The 24718-nt window shown below is 41.1% G+C and overlaps 2 protein-coding genes across 2 annotated transcripts in view; both read left to right on the top strand.

The window, feature by feature from the left end:
- The window catches only part of SMPX (small muscle protein X-linked), a 63494-nt gene extending 61593 nt beyond the window's left edge, over nucleotides 1–1901 (top strand). The window contains exon 6 of the mRNA XM_072137984.1: nucleotides 1631–1901. The gene's annotated coding sequence lies outside the window, so the exon portion shown is untranslated. The remainder of the gene's footprint in view (nucleotides 1–1630) is intronic.
- A 19923-nt stretch (nucleotides 1902–21824) lies between these two features.
- On the top strand, nucleotides 21825–24430 carry KLHL34 (kelch like family member 34). Its single transcript, XM_072137980.1, has one exon. It carries the CDS (start codon nucleotides 21960–21962, stop codon nucleotides 23742–23744), a length of 1785 nt encoding a protein of 594 aa, XP_071994081.1. The 5' UTR covers nucleotides 21825–21959; the 3' UTR covers nucleotides 23745–24430.
- Nucleotides 24431–24718: the final 288 nt, after the last annotated feature.

Genomic DNA, 24718 nt, shown 5'->3' with positions numbered 1-24718 from the left:
AGCTCCTTGTAATGTGTTTATGTATGGCAGGCTGCATGCAACCCAGCTTTCCCAAGGTTCTTATAGTTTTATAATTGTCTTTTGAGCAAAACCACTCCGGTTGGGGATTAAACAAGATATGTTTCTGCATCAGTGTAGCTACAGCATTCTCAAGGTATGTTTTGGTTCAACCAAGCATAAAAACACATTTCTTTTAGATTTCCTTTAAAATCTAAGTATGGCTATTTATCATAAGTTTCTGAGAGCAAAACTGTTCTAGTTGATCATGGCTACCAATCGTAGTTCAGGTTTTATTTGAAAAGTAATCCATAGAAAGGACAAAAGCAGGACTGGCACTGTCAATCTATTTTGGAGTAACATGGCATTCCTCCACGTCGAGCACCACAGGTCGCAGGACAGAAGGTCTTCATACAGCGGAGCAACAGGTAGCAAATTCACAATTTGCTACATGCTAAAAAAGAAGAGATAAATCCAGCATACTCACCATAAAAACAAATCTTTATACATGGCCTGAATAAAGTTTAGTTTTTGTTTTAAAAACAGCTGTTTGCTCTAAAAAAATTCTGATAAATATCCTCCATTGTATGTTACAGGAAATCTGCCTTGTATGAATAAAATGTAATAAAACATTGTAGTAAATTAAAGCCTAACTTCAATAATTTTAACTATCGGCTCTTGTTAAGTAGGACAACTTTGTCCATGACTTTCATTACCCGTCCAGTAGTTTCTTTACTATCCTCCTCAGTTTAACCTGTACCTGCAGTAGATGTCTCCCCTGGACCCCTGGATGTGCTGCTTATCTCTGCAAAACTCTCCTTTGTTTACAAAATAAATTCCACACACTAACCACTGGAGAGAAAGGACTGCTGCTCCCCTCTTATTCCGGAGAAAGGGTGAGGTCATGTGAGGCTATCTGTGTTTAGTTAGCAGGAGTGTCTTCTCTGTACAGATGTTTGGTTGCAGAAGTTTACTGCAAAGTGAAATAGTGAGGTAGAAGATCTCCCCAGTTCCCTATCAGTCTCTCCATCCCAGTTTATGATTCTACATACTACTTTCTCTGTCTCTCTCTGCCCCTCAAGTTATGTTATACAAACCCTTGCCGCAACCATTCCCAAAGACTCGAATCTGAGGACACTGTTCTCATGAGCTGTTAGCCCTTAGTCCTAAATGTCCACTATGCAGTGCTCAGTGGATTTACTTGTAGGGATTGCACTGGAATTACTTCCATTACTTCTCAGTCCTCAGTACTACCCTCACTGAAAACACTGCATGAGAGAACACAAAGCATCATGGAAAGTGAGTGCATCTTATAACTGACTCAACTTTAGGACAAAGACAGAAAGTGCTTAGTCTCTGTCCACTTTAGTGTTGCTGAGGAAGATTTTTGCCAAGTAGAACATGTCATAACTCTAGAAGGAAGAAGGCAAGGAACACAACATTGACATTGTCCTGTTTGTTTTGAAAGTGGGAATCACATATGACAATTTGGTAAAAAATCATCATGAAATGAGAGTAATGATATATTTGAAAACTCATGAGGAATGTATTGCTTTCAGTTTAATATAAGAAATGCTTCAATAATAGAAGCAACATGTACAATTCATCTAACATGTTCTCCTTTTATACCTAGGTAAGGCAGAGCTCTGCAGTGACAGAGCACAGATGCGGAAGACCGAAGACTGTTTTTTATATTTGTATAAAGACTGTATACTACCTATATGCTGTGTATCTCCATGCTGCAGCAAATAACTTATTTTTACATTTATATGGTTTCTGCATAGCCAGATTTCCTATAACGTATCCATGGATTGCCCCAAAATCTGGATCATGTCCTATTTTATGAAATAACCAAATGTTAATTCAAATTCACTTGAACAATAAAACAATTATTGCACGTGTTATTTTTATTTTATTTTTTTCATGGTATTTTCCATTAAAGTAACCAAAAATAATAAGAATGTATATAACATTTATAAATCATTTTAAAATTTTTGATTTTTTTCTTCTGGATTTAAGATCTTCATCAGAAGCACAACTTTCTATCCCTGCGCCCTCGTCGTATTGTATTATATTATAGTCTGCACATTTTTAAAGGGAACCTGTCACCAGCAACCCCTACAAACCACACACAAAAATACTTTTTGATGCCCTCTGTTACTAAAGATCCTGTCATGGAGGTGGGGGGAGCTCCAGCATACAGTCAAGCTACCCTGCCTCCTAACTACCGCTGAAACTGCTAACCCAGAGGGGAAAATGAGGGAATTGACAAAGACATTGGGTGTGTGCGACTCACTAATAAGAATTACTGAGGGAGGGGGAATGAAGAAGTTGAGGAAAGCATTGGCTGTCTGTGACCCGCTGAAGAGAAATCAGTTCCCTCATTCCCTCTTCCCCCATAAGTTCTCTTCAGCAAGTCCCACACAGCCAAAAGGTTCTCTCAATTCCCTCATTCCACACTCCCTCATTCCTGAGATGGGCCAGGTATATTGGCAGTTAGGAGGCGAGGTAGCTTGACTGCACGCTGGAGCTCCCCCACCTCCATGACTGGATCTTTAGTAACAGAGATCAACAATAAAAAACATTTTTTTAGAAGAATGGTAGCTCTAATCCCATGGATACTGTGAAACATATAAAGACATCTAAAAGGTAATGCGTTTGTATACTGAAATGTTTTTTTGAAGTACAGCCTCTCCGCAGCTGTCAACGATTTTAAAGGCTAGTCATCACCACAATTAACCTACCCAGACTAACACACCTTTTTGAGCCTATGTGTTGCTCAATGTTGAAAAATGTGAAAAAATATAGGAAAAATATACACTCACCAGCCACTTTATTAGGTACACCTGTCCAACTGCTCGTTAACACTTAATTTCTAATCAGCCAATCACATGGCGGCAACTCAGTGCATTTAGGCATGTAGACATGGTAAAGACAATCTCCTGCAGTTCAAACCGGGCATCAGTATGGGGAAGAAAGGTGATTTGAGTGCCTTTGAACGTGGCATGGTTGTTGGTGCCAGAAGGGCTGGTCTGAGTATTTCAGAAACTGCTGATCTACTGGGATTTTCACGCACAACCATCTCTAGGGTTTACAGAGAATGGTCCGAAAAAGAAAAAACATCCAGTGAGCGGCAGTTCTGTGGGCGGAAATGCCTTGTTGATGCCAGAGGTCAGAGGAGAATGGGCAGACTGGTTCAAGCTGATAGAAAGGAAACAGTGACTCAAATCGCCACCCGTTACAACCAAGGTAGGCAGAAGAGCATCTCTGAACGCACAGTACGTCGAACTTTGAGGCAGATGGACTACAGCAGCAGAAGACCACACCGGGTGCCACTCCTTTCAGCTAAGAACAGGAAATTGAGGCTACAATTTGCACAAGCTCATCGAAATTGGACAGTAGAAGATTGGAAAAACGTTGCCTGGTCTGATGAGTCTCGATTTCTGCTGCAACATTTGGATGGTAGGGTCAGAATTTGGCGTCAACAACATGAAAGCATGGATCCATCCTTCCTTGTATCAACGGTTCAGGCTGGTGGTGGTGGTGTCATGGTGTGGGGAATATTTTCTTGGCACTCTTTGGTACCAATTGAGCATCGTTGCAATGCCACAGCCTACCTGAGTATTGTTGCTGACCATGTCCATCCCTTTATGACCACAATGTACCCAACATCTGTTGGCTACTTTCAGCAGGATAATGCGCCATGTCATAAAGCTGGAATCATCTCAGACTGGTTTCTTGAACATGACAATGAGTTCACTGTACTCAAATGGCCTCCACAATCACCAGATCTCAATCCAATAGAGCATCTTTGTGATGTGGTGGAACGGGAGATTCGCATCATGGATGTGCAGCCGACAAATCTGCGGCAACTGTGTGATGCCATCATGTCAATATGGACCAAAATCTCTGAGGAATGCTTCCAGCACCTTGTTGAATCTATGCCACAAAGAATTGAGGCAGTTCTGAAGGCAAAAGGGGGTCCAACCTGTTACTAGCATGGTGTACCTAATAAAGTGGCCGGTAAGTGTAGATCAGGTGATGGTGCACTGTGGCTTCTTGGGATTGATAGCACAGAAAGACAAAACAAGGAATCTTTCACCACAATTTCCTACCCTAAATAACTACTATGTTATAAAGAGCTATGTCCATACATGCTACCCATACCTGTGTTTTTATTGTCCAGCCGCTCCTTCTATGCCAATGGAATGTCAATTTAAAAATATGCAAATTATGCTGAAGTTCTTTGTTGAAGCACCTCACAGCTTGGGCACCACATCTTACTGGACCCAGGATTGATGTAGCTGAAGGGAAAGGAAAAGGGAAGGTGTTGAGCAGAGACAGTGTAGAAGAAGTCATTGTTATTGCAGTGGAGCCGCAGCCCTGTGGTGTTCTGCTAATGCCTCCACAAAGAAGCAGCTGCAAAAGTAAAAGCAGAGACATAGGTTAGAATTAGGGAAGGCTGTCACAGCCTTAAAAAACATTGCAGTTAGTTTGGTCAGGTAAATCGTGGTGACTGATTCTCTTTCAGATTTTCCCTGTTTTGTCTTTCTTTGCTATTAATCCCATGATGCCACGGCGCAGCATTATTCAATCTATAGTATTTCATATTTTAAGTATAGTTAGGGAGGCTGCTCCATTCCATTCACTAAAAATGGTTGCCCCCCCTGCTTGAATGGAGCCTTATAGGCTTTTAGTACAGTTATGCTCTGTACTAATGTTGTGTGACTATGTATTTTATGTTCTTGTGATGTATTCAGAAGGCTTCAACACCTTCTCCCTGTGGTCAGCTCAATGATACTATATAACTGTGTGAGCACCAACATCATACAACTCTAAGACAGTTCCATTCATTATTACTCTTTAAAATATGCAATTAAATTCCATAAAAGTCTCCTTAATTGCTGCTGGTTGGCACAGAATACACAAGGGGGCATCTCAACCACTTTCGGATTGTATATGTAGAATGACCTGTGACCACAAAAAGCAAACATTTCCAGATCAAACTTAGAGAAAGCAAACTGGGAGAAAATAATTGCAATTACTGAATAGTGATATATTTTCTCAAATGTAAACACGTCCATTATTCTCATACAGTGTTATAAAGAGAACAAATCGCTGTGTTCAGCTCAGAATTACATTTTTGCAAAGAAAGATTGTTATTATGAGATAATGTGATCTCTCACATTACTACAAATGCTTGAAATTATAGATTTGCTGTTTATTATTCACAAATTACTGTAAAGCCACATTTAATTTGCCATTGTAGTAATTGGGTTCTGTTCCTGTATCTTTGTAGTTATCTTAGTTCTGGTATTGTATCCATGTTGTGAACATGATTGTATTCCAGTGTCTATGTAACAACCTCAGGTGTCATTAGGGTAAGAACACATGAAGTGGTTGGGGATCATTCTATTTGAAGCCTTAAGTACTACCATTACTGGGGGCAGTTTGACAATACTAGTCTCTAACTACATTAATTGTTCTTTCATTTAAAGTGAATCTGTCCTCTTTCACAGACCGATCACACTGTTCTGTGGGGAAGAAAGGACTCATCATATCAATATGATGAATGGAGTCCCGTCATGGCGGTGTGGTCAGTACATGAAACAGTACCATGGACATGTAGCTTAGCATATAGGCTACACATAAAATGGTCTTGGGTTATATTTGTGATTCATGTGTTGTCAGCGTGTAATCCATTGCCTATTCATATGTCTACAAAAATGGCCAGAGATTATGGGGCAGATTTATCAAGCTGTCTGAAAGTCAGAATATTTCTAGTTGCCCATGGCAACCAATCACAGCTGAGCTTTCATTTTACCAGTGCTCATGAACAAGGGGAGTTGTGATTGGTTGCCACGGGCAACTAAAATATTCTGACTTTCAGACAGCTTAATAAATCTGCCCCTATGTCTTCATGAAAGCATCACAGACAAAAAAGTGGTAGATTTATCATAAGTCTCTTAGAGCAGAACTGTTCTGGTTGTCCACGGCAACCAATAAGAGCACAGCTTTCATTTTCCCACAGCTGTTTTTAAAATTAAAGCTGAGCTATAATTGGTTTCCATGGGCAACTTGAACAGTTTTACCTCAGAAACTTGATGATAAATCTCCCTCAAAATGTCCAAGTATTCTTTGTTGCAAATAAGGGCAAAGGCCTACACAAATTAAGAAACACTTAAAAAGAATAATCCAATAGCAAATCCATCTTCAAAAAGGGGTGAAATGTAGAGGGTGTCCAAGGTTTGTAAATCCTTGTTAGGGATCCAGCTTATACAATAACTGAAGAAAATCAGAGCACCGGTTTAAATGTGATGAATCTGGTATCTGTTTTCACCCAGAAGCCACATTTCGACAATGTGCAGTCCTTTTCAAGAGTCTTTGTGATGTTTGGCAGAGAATACTCAGCGGTTCAAACATTGCCCTTGGGTGAATAAAGACAACAGATTATTCACACTTCAACCTGTGCTGTTCTGTGGTTTTCCTCTATGCTAGGCCTCATGCATACAAACATATGCATTTTGCAGTCTGCCAGGTGTGGGGATCCTTTTTGTCTCCATCTACTCAGTATATGTCGCATTCAACAGGAAACATTGGATGAAAAAGCTCTGCAAGCTGCACTACATCATTCTGCGTCCTGCCATTACAGGCTATAGGGTCAGACACAATACAGTTGCATCCACTGGGCGTACGCTGTGGGTGTTTCCACAGTGATATAACTGTCCATAGATAGACAGCTATATCACTCAGAAGACGCCCTGATTATTGACAACAGCAAATCACTGGACAGTATATCCCACGTAAGGACATAACGGGATATGCTACAGCCCTCTATTGTAACAAGACAGCAGGAATCTGCCCCACTCTTCTTCTGTTTTTGTCCTGTATACATGTAATGGTCCTTGGTTCTGGTCCTGTATCATGTAGTAATTGGGTTCTGTTCCTGTACCTAGGTTGCTATCTTAGTTCTGGTGCTTTTTCTATGTAATAGACATGGTTCTAGTCCTGTATCTATGTAGAAATCTGGTACCATTTCTATCTAGTGAGCTTGGTTCTGATGTGGTTTCTATGTTATAATCTTTGTTCTGGTCTTCTATATATATAGTAATCTTGTTGCTGTTTATATGGTGTAGGTTTGGTTCTTGTAAGGTAGCTTTGTAGAAAGCTTGTTTTGGCAACGTTGTGGTAAGCATGGGTTTGATGTTGTATCTATGTAGGTTTTAGTACTTTCTCCATGTAATACATTTAGTTATGGTTTTATCTGCAGTAAACAATAGATCATCTAAAAACTTTATACCATTGGGGAGACCTTAATCTCTTTATAGCCCAGGGCCCATCATAGTCTTAAATGTATGTAAGCAAAAAATACATTTTTTAAATAAAAATCTAAAAGTTTAAATCACCTCCTCCCTTTTCCTAGAACGGATATAAAAGTAACTAAAGTATTAAAAATTGTAGGTATCTCTGTGTCCCAAAATGCCAGATGTATCATAATATAAAAACAATTATTTCAAGTGCTGAAACGAAAAATCTTGTCCACATGTCAGAATCGCCACAAGTCCTCATACAGCTCTGCACATGGAAAAATAAAAAATGTTATGGAATTTGTAAAGTTGGGGATCAAAATACTGAAACAAAATAACTTTGCATAAATTAATTGCTTCATACTACCAAATTTTTTATCAATAATAATAATAATTCCTTTATTTAAATAGCGCACACAGATTACGCAGCACTGCCAAATCAGTCCCTGTCCCCATGGGGCTCACAATCTAATCAACCTACCATTATGTTTTGGAGTGTGGGAGCAAACCAGAGGACCTGGAGGAAACCCACACAAACACGGAGAGAATATACAAACTCTTTGCAGTTGTTGACCTGGATGGGAATTGACCCCATGACCCCAGCGCTGCTTTTTATTGAAAATATTTATTAAATTTGGACATTAGGGGTTTTTTTACGTTATGGCGTTTACCAAATAGGATAATTATTTTTATATTTTTGTAGATTGGGCTTTTTGGGACACGGTAACTCTTAACATTTTTATGGTGTTGTGTGGATCCATAATGTATGGAGCAGGTGCGGATTAAGCACTGGAAGGAGGGGAATACAGGTTGAAAACCAAAACGTACGGTTTATTGCGCTGGTGGAGGCCCATCACACAAGCAGTAGATGGCGGAGCACAGCTGGCTTGGAGTTTCCCCAGATAGCAGATTTGGCACACACTAGACAGATTATGGTTCCCTCAAGAGTCATCAGAGGAGTTTGTCCTTCCCAGGAAGACCTACATAATCAGAGAATGAATGTCCTGCACCGTGTTACCTTACTAACCCCAGCCGCCAGACATGACATACAGTACAGCAGCTGGGATGGGGTATAGGGACACTGATTATCGGTACATCCACCCTGATTGAGGAATAACTTGGAAGGAAGTCTTTTACCTGCCCATTACAGCGACATGTGCTAATTCATCGAGCTTGGTTAGAATTACCAAGGCTTTCACAACTGTTTGTAAAGCCAGAATATATGACTAGGGGACAGGGACACCTGTATCAATGAGACCGAATAAAACACCTGAATTACAACACAAAAGCCAAGGGACCAATACTTTTCTCCACATGTTGTATGTTGGATTTGCTTAAAAAAGTGACAGGACTATTGACATTCTCTTCTGGCTTCTAATCTTGGGTAGATAAGATGTCCATTGTATAATGAAGCCATAGCCTTCAAGGTGCATCTACATCTTTATCACTCATAGTGATGATCATCTTACCAGGGGACTTATCTGATACAGATTCATCAAGTGATCTTCCGATATTTATTCCTATGAGGACTGTGCATGTTTGATGTGTTCATCATTTGAAGCAGTGAATTTATATTCTGAAGGCAGATGACTTTACTTTGAATGAGGTCTCAGTGTTCACATTACCTTTGGGTTCTGTACTGTATAAGGTGACTGCACAAGGGCACTTGAACTTGTCTGAATATGTAGCGTCTTGTCCTCGGCCCACTTTTAGTAATAGTTTAGTAATAGTTTGAAGATGTGCATGATATATCACAGTGGCGCAGGTTATAGCTGAACGGGCTTGGTTACCAGCGCTGTACCAGAGTTACTAACTATAAGAACCAATCAGTAATTCGGAAGTTATTAAGTAGATTGTACATCTTCCCCCATTGTCACTCTATAGGTATATTTCACCTTTTTGCCGATTATGTAAAATGTTCCCACAAATAGTTGGCAATTAAGGCAAATATTCTATAGTTAACTTGACATACAGACCAACATATTTATAATACTTTTAATATGTTTTATATCCTTATGTCTGCTCCATCTGTACATGTATATAAGAACATCGTATTCTTTTACTTTTGCATAGTTCTTGTACTGTTTTCTTATTAGCATGAGATATATTAGTAAGTTAGTTCATTTACATCCCTGATGCTTGTTGAAAAACAAGTTGGTAGCCAAGTAGGATGTTCCACCAACACAGACTTTTAGACAGTGACTCATTGCTGTATAATTTTGGAACTCTTGCTGTCTGATGTACCTCCAGGTCAGATGAATACTGAAATACATGCGGCATTTGGACTGACATAAAACAATCTGACAGGTCAGGTCAACTCTTGTCTATTATTTGAAGGACAAACCAGATCAAGATTTTAATAAGAATGTGGCTTGAGAAGTAACTTTTCTAAAAGTTTTAGGTTTACTCTTTTTGTATTCAAGTGTAAATATATTCCACATAAAGGTTGATTCATGGCTGGTTTTTGGGCTCCAGCACCTCTATGGGCAAAATGAGCAAATGAGGATTCTATCACATTTTAGTTATAAGCCATCTGACTTTGAGAGCTTTATTTAGGCTCTATGCACACGACCATGTGCTTCACTTAGCCATAACCCAGGCCAAAGCACACAGGCCTGGTGAAGATGGGAAGGGTGAGCCCTCCTCTCCTCTCCATAGAAATCTGGGAGGCTGCACTGCAAGACAGGTATGAATAGGACCTGCTCTATCATTTTCAGAACAGCCACCTGGCTCAGTCACTGTGCATTGAAACACTTTGTCCCACAATTATCAAAACTCGTGCAGTCTGTACTATGAGCAGTTTGCCTGTGGAGTGTGCAGAGTGCGGCAGATTTATAAAAACTGGCACATGGTATTCATCTGGTGCCCTCTGCACTGCTCAGAAGTGTGCACTAATTTTTTTTTTTTTTGGTGCACTTTGTTAGAGAATTCTGGTGCACATCAGTAAATTCGGCGCAAAGTCTGACTGTAACAGCCCCTTTAGGTGCACATTTTTCCTGTCTCGCTGGACACAGAGCAGCCGAGACACAAAACTGGTGCAGAGACTTTATAAATACATGTGCCCTTTGCCCCTGGACATTTTAATATCTCTGTGTGCTACCCAATGTTCATGGGAATTGAACATTTGCTTTTTGGTTATTCCATTTAATTATTGGGTGTGATAAGTGATCAGTAGGGTACCGTGGGTCACTGCACAAAAAGAAATAGTCCAAACTGAGCAAAACTTGGTGACCTATTCCCTGAAGTGTAAGAAGGAAACTGACAATCATGTTATATAATTTTTAATTTTGTTTTGAGCCCAGATGTTTTAGGTTATATAAGGTGGCCCATCCCTGGAACACTCAACTATAACTTCAAGCCTAATGAACACATTTTGATGAAACTTGGTCAGCCATAGCTAACATAGTAAGAATTAGGTATCCATCATAACAAGTGCTGGATGTGTTCTCCTTAATAGTTTGTGGTTTATTCCAGCTGGATTTATAGCCATTTTCCTTGGCCTGCATTCAGTGCGAGACCCTGTACCTCTAATCCTGCAGATGTACACGCAGATAAGTTCAGTAAGTTTTCCAAGCCCATGCCACATACACTCCCTGGATAGTTATCTTGTATATTTGTCTTCTAAACTTCACAGCTGCAGGAGGCATGCTTCAATTCTCTGAATTTCTGCTGCAACCTCACATATTCATGATAATTAAATTAGGGAAAAAGCACAACAGGGAATATTACAGACAGAGCAAAAATAAACATAATTTCTAACTTTAGAAATGCTAGAAGCAGCAGTAAGAAGAACAGGAAGACATATGGGAAATATTGATTGGGACTTGAGTAAATTACTTGTGCAGTAAGATTTTCTAGTAGGTTAAATACACATACAATATGCTACATTATACATATACAGTAAAGTTTCAATAAGTTAAGTAGAGAGTCTCTCCAACTACAAAGTAAGACTTGTGGTAAATGTATGTAGAACGACTCTCGAGTGAGTCATAAAGGTCAGAGGAACACTCCAAATATGAATTATGCGGCTACATTCTTACTTTGCTTCTATTAGGCAAATCGTACAAAGGCGAAGAGTTCATACCATATTTTTGCCCTCTGCTGTAAATATGCGTTGGGCATATGGCTGGTTTCCGGACGTGTCCTTGCAAAGGAGGGCTAAGACGAATCACACCATATGCACATAAAGTTTGATGTGTTGTTCATGTCCTCCCCAATTCATCCGAGAGTGGGAGAAAGAGAGAATATTGGCAGCAGCTACTGATTGGCTATTCCTGATGTTGAGGGTGTTTTCAATCCAGTTATGTTACTGTCCTTACATCGACAGTGACATTGTTGGGGTCCTCACTGAGCATACGCTCAGCGGAAGGCTGGAGAAGAATGCAATGGCCTCCACTGAGGGTATATATTGCTCAGCAGGATGAGACAGGATGGAAAGATGGAGCACATATACTGTACAGATGAAGGAAATAAGGATTCCTGAGTCAGGAGCTTTCCTGGAATATAGGCTGAGTATAAAGGAAAAAATCTTATAAAACAAATATAAACTGTTCTTGCTCTAAAATATTCTGACCTTACACAGTGCAACTTATGTGTGGATGATCAGAATACAGATGATCAGATACAGAACCAAAACCAAGATTTATTGTTGTATCTTGCCAACAGCCTGCAGTAAACATAGAGGATTGCAGCCACCTGCTGTACTGTATTAGGGCCAGTGTCTTCCTTTGGAGCTACCATAGGCTGGTAGGTCCATTCCTGCTCCCTACAATCTCTTCAGTGTGGTGGAAGACATGGGGCACATGCTCTCTCATAATTAATTAACATACAGTAGTTGGTCTTACTGTTATGACTTTCTCTTTAGCCCTACAGTTCATTCATTCGGCAAACATACTACTGCATACCTTCCAACCAACCATCTCAGATCCGGAAGGACAGTCCTGGACTTCAGGCTCTGTCCATTGTCCCTGGTGGTGGGAGGTATGTCCCAGAATGCCACTCATCTGTGTCTTCTGGATATGGCTCACTCAGACACGACTCAGACACTCAGAAAGATATAAAAATACACTTTTGTGACCATAATACTGAAGATGTCCTGCATTTCAGCTCAATGTCAGCCATCAAGTGCCCTTCACTGAAGGCATATTGCTCCAAATGGCTCTCTGACATAGGGAGAATGTTATGTCCACCCACACATGGGCCTCATACTCCTATCACATGACTTTCTGTATCTACAACAACTACTCCCACACACTCCTCAGCAGATTATATTAACAGATTCTCATTGCTTAGGAAAGTGAGTTGGATGTAGTGATGATGCAGAGCCAACATTGTAGCAATAGAGGAGGAAACAAGCGGAGAGGGGGGCACAGTCAATAAGAGGGGGTGCAGAGAGGAGAGCACAATCAAAAGGGGGCACAATGGGAGGACATGAGAGGGGGTGAGAGAGGAGAGCCACAATAGGATGGGCACAATGAGAGGGGTAGCAGCGATGGGGGTAGCAGCAATGAGAGGAGGGCCACAATGAGAGGGAGGAGGTGGAGCAGTGTAGGGGTCATTCAGCTTGGTTTTAAATTGTGTGTGAACACTCGGGGGTGTGATAAGGGGCATTACATTGGGCGTGGCTTATGGTTAAAAATAATTGTGTTTCACCATATGCATTTCACTTTTTATCTTTCTTTCTCCAACACAAAAGTTTGGTGGTATGTCATATGAACAATCGTGCGTCATCGACACAGGGCTGTTCAAAGAGCTTGGCCCACCCTATAAAATGGACACAAACTGATATCAAAGTCTGTACATGTTCTGGCCTAGTGTACATCTGGTCAAGGCATAATGTGCAATGGGGAGTTATGCTGTCAATTCCATCATCCAAACTTTACCAAAAATATGTACATTATACTAATATATCATTACAGTTAATAGATGTAAATAATGATGTACAATTGCTATCTCCATACCTTGGCCAAATCATAGTATTATATTACACAATCATTTGCAGCCATACGCCATAGATAATATGGGGCTTCCATGATGAACTCCCCTGTATGCATATACAGTATACGCTATAATTGAATATACATGTTTGCTCTTTAAAAAGTTATTTTATAAATTGTGTGCTTTGCTGCATGGATCAGTAGTGGATTATAATATACGTTAGGCAGTTTGGGCAATAACCCGCTGTCCATGGTCTCCCAAACCACCTACCAACTTTTAGAAGGACCCTAATCAATGAAACCCTCATACCTCCATTCCTGCTCTCAATATACATGTACACAAGAGCAATTTCAGGACCCTTGAAGATTCTATAAAGGCCCTGAAAGCACAGATTAAAATTAGGCAGAAGGGACACATCCTCCATTCTCCAAGAGGCTTGTAGGACTAATTTCTAGACTTGCAGGGGCTATAATACTCATACAGCCCAGAGCCCATTGCATAGATGATTATGTGATGACTGTTTGGGGGGCCATGGGCAGCCCCCTAAAAAGAACATATTATAATCTGTCATTGGTCTCTGGTTCCCCTTAAAATCGGTTGAATTGTAAGGCTTTCTGCACATTCACTTTTCACAAGCCCCAAACAATGGTGTCATCAGCGGGTTTGCACCACTTATGTGCTGACAGTAGAGATGAGGCTTTATAAAAATCTTATGTCCACCCACACAAGCCTCCTACTACTTTCACAGGACATTCAGTATCTACAACAATCCTCCCACACACTCCTCAGCAGATCATATTTACAGGTTCTCCTTGCCTCAAGGAAAGCAATGTTACTTACTTTCGTCTCTTTGTGGGAATCTTCAAGAGCAAAAATTTAACACTTATTGAGACAAAACAACCAATTATAAGCTAAACCTCCAAACACCCTGGTGCCACTCCCAGCACCCCTGCATTCACAATCATAACCTCCAACAAAAGTGCGTGCCCTTGTCTTCAATAATCTGCCACACTCTGCAGGTAGTGTCATATGAAAGGAAAACCCCGGCTCCTCATCAGGTGGGCACCTATGGCAATGAAGATGACAATCCTTACATACAATAAAATAAAGTCACACATTCCGCCTTAGATTCAACCCTAATTCATATGCAGTTGCGGCTTCCATTAGAGGATACGGTGTACCACTGTAAAGACATATTTTGTAGATGCCAGTGGTGGCGTTCACTTTAGTAAGTTATGTGGAAACTTTAGTAAGTTATGTAAAAAAAAAATTTCAAAATGCAAAACATCTTAACTAATTGACTACAGTGCGTGTGGCTTAAGGGAATCACTTACGTCCATATTAAATTATGTAGATGCATTGTATACTGTGTGTCACCTTGGCGTTAAGTGTGGGATGAATTACCAGCCTGCCATCTGCTTACTTAACATCCTTAATAGTGCATACAAGGATATTTAGTTCTTTTGGCAGTTAATTATGATCCCATTAAGACTGGCTCTACTCTGGTGTACACTGTTTGCAGGCATAAATCTCTCTCTTCTGTTGAATGGTGATGAGAATACTCAATTTCCACATTTTATGGTCCTGTCCCTGTACATCTCAAGGTCACATATTTCCTACAATCAGCCCTAATCTCACTTAATCCTCCTGGTCAGATGATGAGAGCATGGAATGGCAGCCACAAGTGCACTGATCCTTCCTGTGTGCCGTCCCATATGAAGCCATTTATCTAAGATTAGTATTAATTGTAGGGAGTGTGCCGCATTAACTTCACAATCTACTGTACATAAACATATCCCTATTGCATTCCAGATGAGCTTCTAGAATTTTCTGATGGACAACAAAAACAACTAGAAGTTGATTAAAATTGCTACTTGGACAGAACTTGTTTACCTGGATAGATTGCCTTTAATTTTCCATCTAAAAGATTCCCTAAGGAAAGCAGTGGTGCTCCTATAGGACCACGTACAGTATCTTAATCTGCAGAACCTACAATTTGCATAGTAATTACACTTACTAGGGTGCGTTGAACAGTAGGAAAAAAATAAAGTTTAATAATATAGACAGTACCAATTAAATTTTTTGGGTACAAATCTTAATACATTTCTGACTGCCTGCCACCACCAGTAGGGGGAGCTGAGGACTATGCTGAATTCTAAACACTAGAAAAATATCTGTCACCAAGTACAAAATAAAAAGTGGTATAATTTGCCTGCGCATCCACAAAGATGATGTCAAACTATGAAAATATTATGGGACATTTATCAGGACATTTATGTGCCAGTCCTGACGAAGCATCAGTGCGAAACACGCGTCGGGGTGTACTCTTTGGCCTTCCCTCTGACCGCCTCCTTGCTTATCTTTACAATGCCTTTGGGTAAGTGTGACCTGCACTGCTGACATTTATTATTACCGGATGGTACCTCCGGTCGATTGTGGCGATTTAATTGCATTTGGGTCTATCTTCCCTTTATCAGTCCTACTTTTGGATATAATACTCATTTGAAAGTTTCTTCGGCACATTTTGGACTTTGGGGCATGTGGAGGAGGGGGGGGGGTCACTGTGTCAGTCCCATTTCCATCTGGGACACCTTGATTCCCCTTATTTTTATACTTTCAGGAACTCCTATTGGAAGTTGTTTATGTGTATTATTTTGATATCTTAATAAAGTACAATTATTATTTTTCTTAAAGCTCTTTGTTTTTGGTATTCATTTATATGCCAGTTTCCTAAAATAATTCCAGTTACTAGTGAGCTGCCAGTAAGCAATTGTGATTATTTCCCCCTTTATTCCACGTCCACTCCAAGTGGGTGTGGAGGGGCATTAAGGGGGACGCGACCAGCGCCGGAAAGGCGCACAAGCCCTGGCATATGATAAATTTCCCCCAATGAGTATGGTGATGTGGAGTGATATCTTAGAACAGGTATATTGAGCACAATAATGTCACAAACCAGAGATACTGAAGCATCTACACAGAGGGGCCTAGGATGTCGGGTGCATCACTTATTTGTGTTGATGGTAAGAACATGGATCTCCTCTCCACATATTAATTGGAAATGTAAACTTTAGAACTGGTTTTATGAAGTGGCTTTGTGGCTCCAGACATTTCAGACATTGCATTTAGTTATGATCTAATGTTATCGCTCAGCATCTCTAGTCACGAGCTTCATCCCTACAGTTAAATCCTTTGAACTGTCATTGACATTACTGGGAGACAACATATGTCTGTCTAGTTTACTCTATACACAAAATTCTTCTACATGACATTTTGGAAAGGTAATTTCCTGGAATTATCAAGGCAGATTAATTGTGTTAATCCGTAAATTTAGATCAGACAATCTTAACCCCTTCATTATCAGCCAGTCCAGATAAAACTTAATAGACCTGATGAAGCACTCGTGTTAGAAGTGCGAAACGTGTTGTCAAATTTTACTCCAAATAAAGGACTAAATACTGCATAATTGTACCCGCACCTCCCAAACGTCCCTTTACTTTGGAATCTACCTCTTGGGCTTATGTACCATAACACACCTGAGGCGCAGACCCAGCGCCAAAAAGGATCTTACACAGATTTACAACAGAGTTGTGCCTGATTATCAGCACAACTGCATAAGGTTAGTCGTATATATGTAAGTACGTCTTGCAACACCAAAAATCTGAAGAGGCAAAATATGTTCAGTAAAATTTATTACACTAAAATAAATGAATAGTAACAAGCACTAAATATCTTACGCAGGGCCCAAGTGGTAAACATATGCATGCAGAAAAAAAAAATTGGGATAATAATAGGATCACCAAAATGGAGAAGCTCCCGTATAGTGTAGTCCCAATGGATGTAGTGCTACTATGTCAAACATATACTTTGAATTGTCCAATGCAGAAGGCTAGTACTGGATCACAGCATGAAGCAAATATCGCTTAATTCAATGGACACTTAAAACATATATACTGGTATGGAATCCAATTACTTTCCTAGGAACTATACACTCACCAGCCACTTTATTAGGTACACCTGTCCAACTGCTCGTTAACACATAATTTCTAATCAGCCAATCACATGGCGGCAACTCAGTGCATTTAGGCATGTAGACATGGTCAAGAAAATCTCCTGCAGTTCAAACCGAGCATCAGTATGGGGAAGAAAGGCGATTTGAGTGCCTTTGAACGTGGCATGGTTGTTGGTGCCAGAAGGGCTGGTCTGAGTATTTCAGAAACTGCTGATCTACTGGGATTTTAGGTAGGCAGAAGAGCATCTCTGAACGCACAGTACGTCGAACTTTGAGGCAGATGGGCTACAGCAGCAGAAGACCACACCGGGTGCCACTCCTTTCAGCTAAGAACAGGAAACTGAGGCTACAATTTGCACAAGCTCATCGAAATTGGACAGTAGAAGATTGGAAAAACATTTCCTTGTCTGATGAGTCTCGATTTCTGCTGCAACATTCGGATGGTAGGGTCAGAATTTGGCGTCAACAACATGAAAGCATGGATCCATCCTGCCTTGAATCAATGGTTCAGGCTGGTGGTGGTGGTGTCATGGTGTGGGGAATATTTTCTTGGCACTCTTTGGGCCCCTTGGTACCAATTGAGCATCGTTGCAACGCCACAGCCTACCTGAGTATTGTTGCTGACCATGTCCATCCCTTTATGACCACAATGTACCCAACATCTGATGGCTACTTTCAGCAGGATAATGCGCCATGTCATAAAGCTGGAATCATCTCTGACTGGTTTCTTGAACATGACAATGAGGTCACTGTACTCAAATGGCCTCCACAGTCACCAAATCTCAATCCAATAGAGCATCTTTGGGATATGGTGGAACGGGAGATTCGCATCATGGATGTGCAGCCGACAAATCTGCGGCAACTGTGTGATGCCACCATGTCAATATGGACCAAAATCTCTGAGGAATGCTTCCAGCACCTTGTTGAATCTATGCCACGAAGAATTGAGGCATTTCTGAAGGCAAAAGGGGGTTCAACCCGTTACTAGCATGGTGTACCTAATAAAGTGGCCGGTGAGTGTACAATGTTTTCGGTCTGTGCAGCCAACTATCTTTCTCCGTGTGGAGGTTTGGTGAGCATTCACACATTACAATTTTTCTCATAATGTTAGTAACTATCCATTCCACTTATACCATTGACCAGTCTAAAGATAATCTTGCCAGTGATAGAACTATTTGTATCTCTGTTTATATTATAGGCAATAGTTAAAGCTAATCCCCAGAGAGTGCAGTGCAGGATATATACATATCAGCCAAAATGGCAATTGGCCACCTGTATCACCTCTATAGGAAGGGCCTTGGACACTAGGATGGAAACTCCCCTAGCATAAACAGAGTAAGATGAGTGATAACCACTAGCCACACAGGCTCGTTTCAGGGAAACAACCTTCTGACCCATCAGGTGACTCTCCTGAATATATACAAAATGGGGAGATTGCTTCCTAATTGAGACCAATATTAAAGCCCGCTTAAATTTAGCGTTGAGACCCCAGACAATTCAGCTCATAATTTTAACCAGAGCCATATCAGCGCAAAGGGAATGGAAATGAAAGGAAGACTAATAACTAGCATGAGTAGGGTAGCATGAGAGTGATGGAAGGAAGGAGACACCAACAACCAAGAAATTAATGCATGCATAGCTTTTTACAGGAAAACAAATAAGAACACAATGAAAAATGGGTGAGATGGTACACAGTGGTCCCTCTTAACTGTGAAGAAGAAAGAGAAGTTTTGAAGCCAGTTTTCAAAACAATTAACAGGATCAGGGCAATCTGCCACTGCAGGGAGCCTGACAACGCAGACATTGTTTTATCTTAAATCGTCATCAGCTCTGTCAACTGATGCAGACAATCGGTGCTGAAGATAACAGGCATTGGTCTCTGAATGTCCTGAACCTCAGATATTTGTTGCTTAGTTTGAGTTATTCTTTCTTAGCCTTATGAACATCATGGGGGTCATTTATCGTGCACTGGGATAGTACGCCAGGCCCTGCAGCCTGCAGCGAGTGTGCAGACGGGGGACACTAACCCCCTGCGTTGGCCCACTACCCAACCTCCATCCGGCCATGATACTCTTCACTCCCCTCCACACCCCCCAGATGTGAAGGTGGCGGTTTGTGGAGAATAATAGCAAGTGCTAGCAAGAAGCCGCTGATGTGGCGCAGAAGCCCTGATAAATATCCCTCCATGTCTCAGCAACACAAAATCTTGCCGCAGCTCATCCACCTTGGTGACTAACATAGATGGACACAAAGTATTAGCCTCCAGCTCCTCTGCAAATTTCCGGTCAGCAATGTCCTCAGATAGATCAGGCTGTGACAGGCTTTAGGAGCCCTCAAATATGGGAGAGGAGGAGCGCTGAGACCCCTAAGGGGAGCAGGGTTGTGTGCACAAAAGTTATTCAAGTTTCTGAAAGAGCACACCTGGGCGTCAAGAGACTTTAGAGAATAAAACAGAGGATGACCTGGAATTGACTCATTGGGGGTCATTTACTAAGGGCCCGAATCACGTTTTACCGTCAGGTTACCCGAATTTTTCCATTTTGCTACGATTTTCCCTGAATTGCCCCAGAGTTTTGGCGCACAGGATCGGATTGTGGCGCATCGGAGCCGGCATGCAACAGACGGAAATCGGGGCGTGGCCGAACAAAAACCCGATGGATTCGGGTCGCTGGACATGCGCTTAACTGCACTCGGCCCGGCTTGGTGAAGTCCAGTGAACTCCGATGAACTTCAGCACAGCAGCGACACCTGGTGGACGTCGGAGGAACTGACTTAGTGAATCGACGGAAGACCCGACACAGATCGCGCCGCTGGATCGCGACAGGACCGGGTAAGTAAATCTGCCCCAGTATCTGAGGGCAGCGCAGAAGCATCTGACGCCATTGTTTACCATTACCCATAACAGCATCCAAGGCAGAAGGAGCTGGCAGCAGGATTAGCCAGGAGAGCCAATATACAATTATTTGCAAAAAATAAGCAGCTGAGGCACACAAGAAACAGGATTGGTACAAGGACTACACAAAACAGTACCTCGAAGGCTTATGGTGTAGGGGGCAGCATTGACAGTTTAAGTGGCCTTTCATGGAAAAGGCACAGGTTATAGAGAACCCCAGACAAAGACAGGCCCACCCTGAGGGCGTATCACCTATGTGCAGGTGATGCACAGTCCTTCTTCATCCACAGACGGAAGACAGGGTTGGTGTTGGCGATTCCCATATTTTGGGGGTAGCCAGAGGAGAGAGGTAGGCCGCAGCAGAACATGGCACCAGCCAGAAGTGTCCGAGAACTTTGCTTCCAAGGACACCCCCAATTCTGTGGGGAGTGTGGAAGACATTGGACAGTGGCAGAGGCGGGGAGACCAGGCTGCCGACCCGGACAAGTGGCAGCAATCCGTAGGCAGGAAGTGCGGTTGGAAGAAAAACCCTCCGAAAGCAGTGCTAACATGCACCAGAGGAAACCTGGAGCCCGAGGGGCCAAAATGAGGTGAGTGGGGCTTAGGATGGCTGCCAAACATGCAGGATAGAGGTCAGGATCCCAAAGCTTGCCAGCACACGCCCACTTAGCACAGCATCTGTCCACGCCCCCACAATGCCCCACAAGGTGCATTATGACATCACAATGCCCCTAAATAAGAATACAATCCCATAATGACATCACAATGCCCATCTTTGGAAAACAAAATGACCCTATAATTACATCAAATTGCCAACTTTTTAATGTCCCATTATCACATCACACTGCCCCATTGTGACATTACAACACCCATTCAGACATAACAGTGTTCCTGTAAGATATCACTATGCCCTATTATGACGTTAATATTTTTGTTGTCATAATTACTGGAACAAGTATATTTTTCACAGGCCTGCTAATACTTAGTAGCCTTATGGAAGAACACCATTATGTACCTAATCTTTATGAATGACATATGGTATAGGTGACACAAGTAACTTGATTCTCACTTGTTATAATGTGCACAACAATGTATTTAGTAGTATAAGGCCACTGGTCCTAATTTCAAAGTATATTCAGAGCTAAAAATGTAAAGTTAACCTTTTCAACAACTTCACACCACAATAAGTTGGCGTTCATGTAACATGAGATAATTTGGGCTATTGAAATGAGCTGCTGCTTTTGAAGCACAAACAAGTCTGTCCCCTTCAGCCGCAGCTCTGATCTGGGAAAGCAAAGTAATCTTGTCTTGTGTTTGCATTCTATTCCTGTAGCTGTGAGTTATGGTGATATCATTCCCCGAAGACTGGAGATACACATGTCAAACTATGGCGGTGACTAATAAGGATATTTACTATAGTCTTCTAAATTTGGTAAACTCATCTCTAATCTGCGGCTGGTGGTTTGATCTTTAAACAAATGCTTTCTGTGGAAGTGACAAAGGGTCATCTGAATAGAAAGTCCTCCGGAGCTGTGCAACTCTGTTATCATAGGACTGGAAGACAGACCATCACACAGGGGATCCACAGGAAGCAGACATGGAAGAGACTTTGTGTTTTCGAGAGGAATCATATCCATGGATCTTAAAAATAATGAGCTTTGCTGCATATCAACTCTGCTCTGGAGAAGGTGAGAGAAACAAAATGTAACCTACCTGTAGAGATATCGTATTGCTGATACAAAACTAAGATTTCCAATCCCTGCATATGGAGTGAATTTTGCAAACATTTTTAGATTTCATGTAACCAATATGCATCATGAGCTATTTCTTGGCTTTCTGTAAGTCTCATCGGGGCATGGTATTTTCTCAGTACCAGTTGCTTCGATCCTATGGCCACCTGTGTGATGTGTCTCTAGTAGTGGATGGACATGAGTTCCCAGCACACAAGTCATTGCTTGCTTGCTCAAGTGACTACTTCAGGGCAATGTTTAAAGACCATACAAAGGAGTCCAAAGCCTCCGTTATCCATCTGAAAGTTATCTCAGCAACAGGTCTGCAAAATATATTAGATTTTATATACACATCATGGCTGTCTCTTTCTATGAATACTTTGGAGGACACATTGGAAGCAGCTACTTATTTGCAAGTGATGGATGCGATACCCTTATGCAACAAGTATATAAACAATAACTGTGACTTGGATAATTGTTGCTTCTGCGCCAATATAGCATCCAAGTATTATCTTATAGATGCTCTACAGGAAACAGAGAACTACATTGTCCATAACCTTTGGGAACTGTTACAGGAGGATCTAGAGGGAACAGAGTTACTGGAATTGAATGCAAAGTCAATGATCAAGCTCCTGCAGTCAGAAAATATTCCAAAGGTGACTGAACAAAGTCTTCTGGATTTGGTTCTGAAGTGGCTGCTGTATGAAAGAACCAGGCTGTTGCATGCGAAAATACTTTTTGAAAATGTACGTTTTGGGTTGCTGACGCTAGAAACTCTTAGAAAACTCTACACACAATCGGAGGTTCCCTTAACACCATCAATTAAGAGTCTCCTTATAAAAGCAATAAATTATCATTCATTCCCTTCAAAACAACCCATTTCGCAAGACAAGTATAGTACCCTAAGGAACCAAAAAGGGTGGATTCTACTGGTCGGAGGCTCTGCCAATGGGGAGCTAGTAGAGAATGTGTTAGGGTTTGATGTATACAGTCATAAATGGAGAATGGTGACAAACCTGAAGATGAAAGTTCAACATCACTGCACCTGTGTAATCGGCAACTTTCTATATGTACTGGGGGGAGAAACCCCTGAAAATTTGGAGAACAATTCAAGCGACGCCTGCTTGACACCAACAAATGTTGTTTATCGCTTTGACCCAAGGTTTAATCAGTGGATGCAAGTCTCTGCTATGATGGAAAAACGATCTCAGTTTTCCTGCTGTGTTGTAAATAGTCATATATTTGCTATAGGTGGAAGAGGAGATCAGTTGCCCATACATTCAACAGTGGAAGTGTATGATGTAAGCCGAGACACATGGACAAAGTCCAAAGAGCTTCCTTTTAAAATCCATGGTCAGGCCTGTGCTGTGCACAATACCATCATCTATGTCTCTGGTGGAAAACTTGATGGACAGGTGAATAGCTGTAAAGATGTGTACTCTTATAATCCATTGGAAGGACAGTGGAAAAAGCAGGCTTCTATGTCAATCGCAAGGTTTGGACACCAGATGGCAACTGTTAATGACTCTATATTTACATTTTTGGGAATTTATGAACCTTTTTCCGACATAGAGAAATATGATCCATTTAATAATCAGTGGACCCGTTTGAGACCAATGACCTTTGACCGCTTTTGCTACGGTTTGGTGGTGGTGGAGCAAACTGTTCTGCTACTTGGAGGCAAAAAATGGCAGGACTCTCAGGAGGTGGCAACTCACAACATTGTTGGATATGATTCTGAAAATGATTGTTGGGAAGAAATCTGCAGCTTAGCATTTCCATTCTGTGGTCTAAAGTGTGACGTTCTTCAGTTGTCAGACTCAAATGAGAATGAGGACAAACACACCAAACCATGTCCACAGATTAAGTGATTTAACAGTGCATGAACATGACATTGTGTATTTTATATTATAATGTAAATTTACATATTCATTACTCTCAATATATATGTATAGATTTAAGCTGGATCCCAGGAAATAAAATAGAGAAGTCCCACTTCTTGTTCATAATGCAGTTCCATAAAATAGAGAGAAGTCAAGACGCCTTATACAGGTTGTCCAAACAGGACATGTGGTTATTGTCTAATGTTAATTGCTATAGCTTCACAGATTAGAGAAGAGAATGTATATGAAATTCTTCTACCTCATAACATGGCATTGTTTGGTTTCTGCTCTCACACTGGTCTATATATTATTGTAGTCATTTATACCTTTTTGTTGCTATTGACTTATGTGCCATAGTTACACATTTTGGTAGATGCAGTTTCTATATCTTGCTATACCAATAAAATATGTGATACTAATTTTAATCTCTGATAATAAGCATTCAGTGTGTATGCAAAAAAGTAGGATCAAGATGGTGAAATCAAGACAGAAGTTTAATCTACGTTAGACATAGAGTTAAAAGAAGTCTACCCTCAAAATCAAACACTATAAAGCAGGGAACCTACTCATGGATTCAGGCTCTGCAATTAATTGTTATCCATGGCCTCCTTCCTTCTAAAATGAACTAATATTATGCTAATGAGCCAGAGGCGCTACTAGGGGTGTTAACATAACGGATCTATGAGGAAGTGCCTCAGGTTTATTATGCTTGACTTTGATGTTAGATTTTCTCTAACCCAATTTAACTTCTATTAGAATTAGAGGATACTATTTTTCATGGATGAACGGCTATTATTGCCTGGATAGGCTTGGGAGGTCCAATTAATTGGTGGATTCTCCAATTTCCCTCCGCGTTGCATTTTGTGTCACTTTTAATGAAATGAGTAAAAATGAAATATTAAAAAAATCTTAATATTTGGAGTCCACAGCCCTATGAGAAAGGTGTCTCCTTGGTTGCTACA

The sequence above is a fragment of the Engystomops pustulosus genome, chromosome 2, assembly GCF_040894005.1.
Source record: "Engystomops pustulosus chromosome 2, aEngPut4.maternal, whole genome shotgun sequence".
Lineage (NCBI taxonomy): Eukaryota > Metazoa > Chordata > Amphibia > Anura > Leptodactylidae > Engystomops > Engystomops pustulosus.
This window is presented reverse-complemented; position numbering and strand designations above follow the sequence as displayed.

Coding starts and splice junctions, on each gene's coding strand:
- KLHL34 (XM_072137980.1), top strand. CDS start 21,960: ATGAGCTATTTCTTGGCTTTCTGTAAGTCTCATCGGGGCATGGTATTT.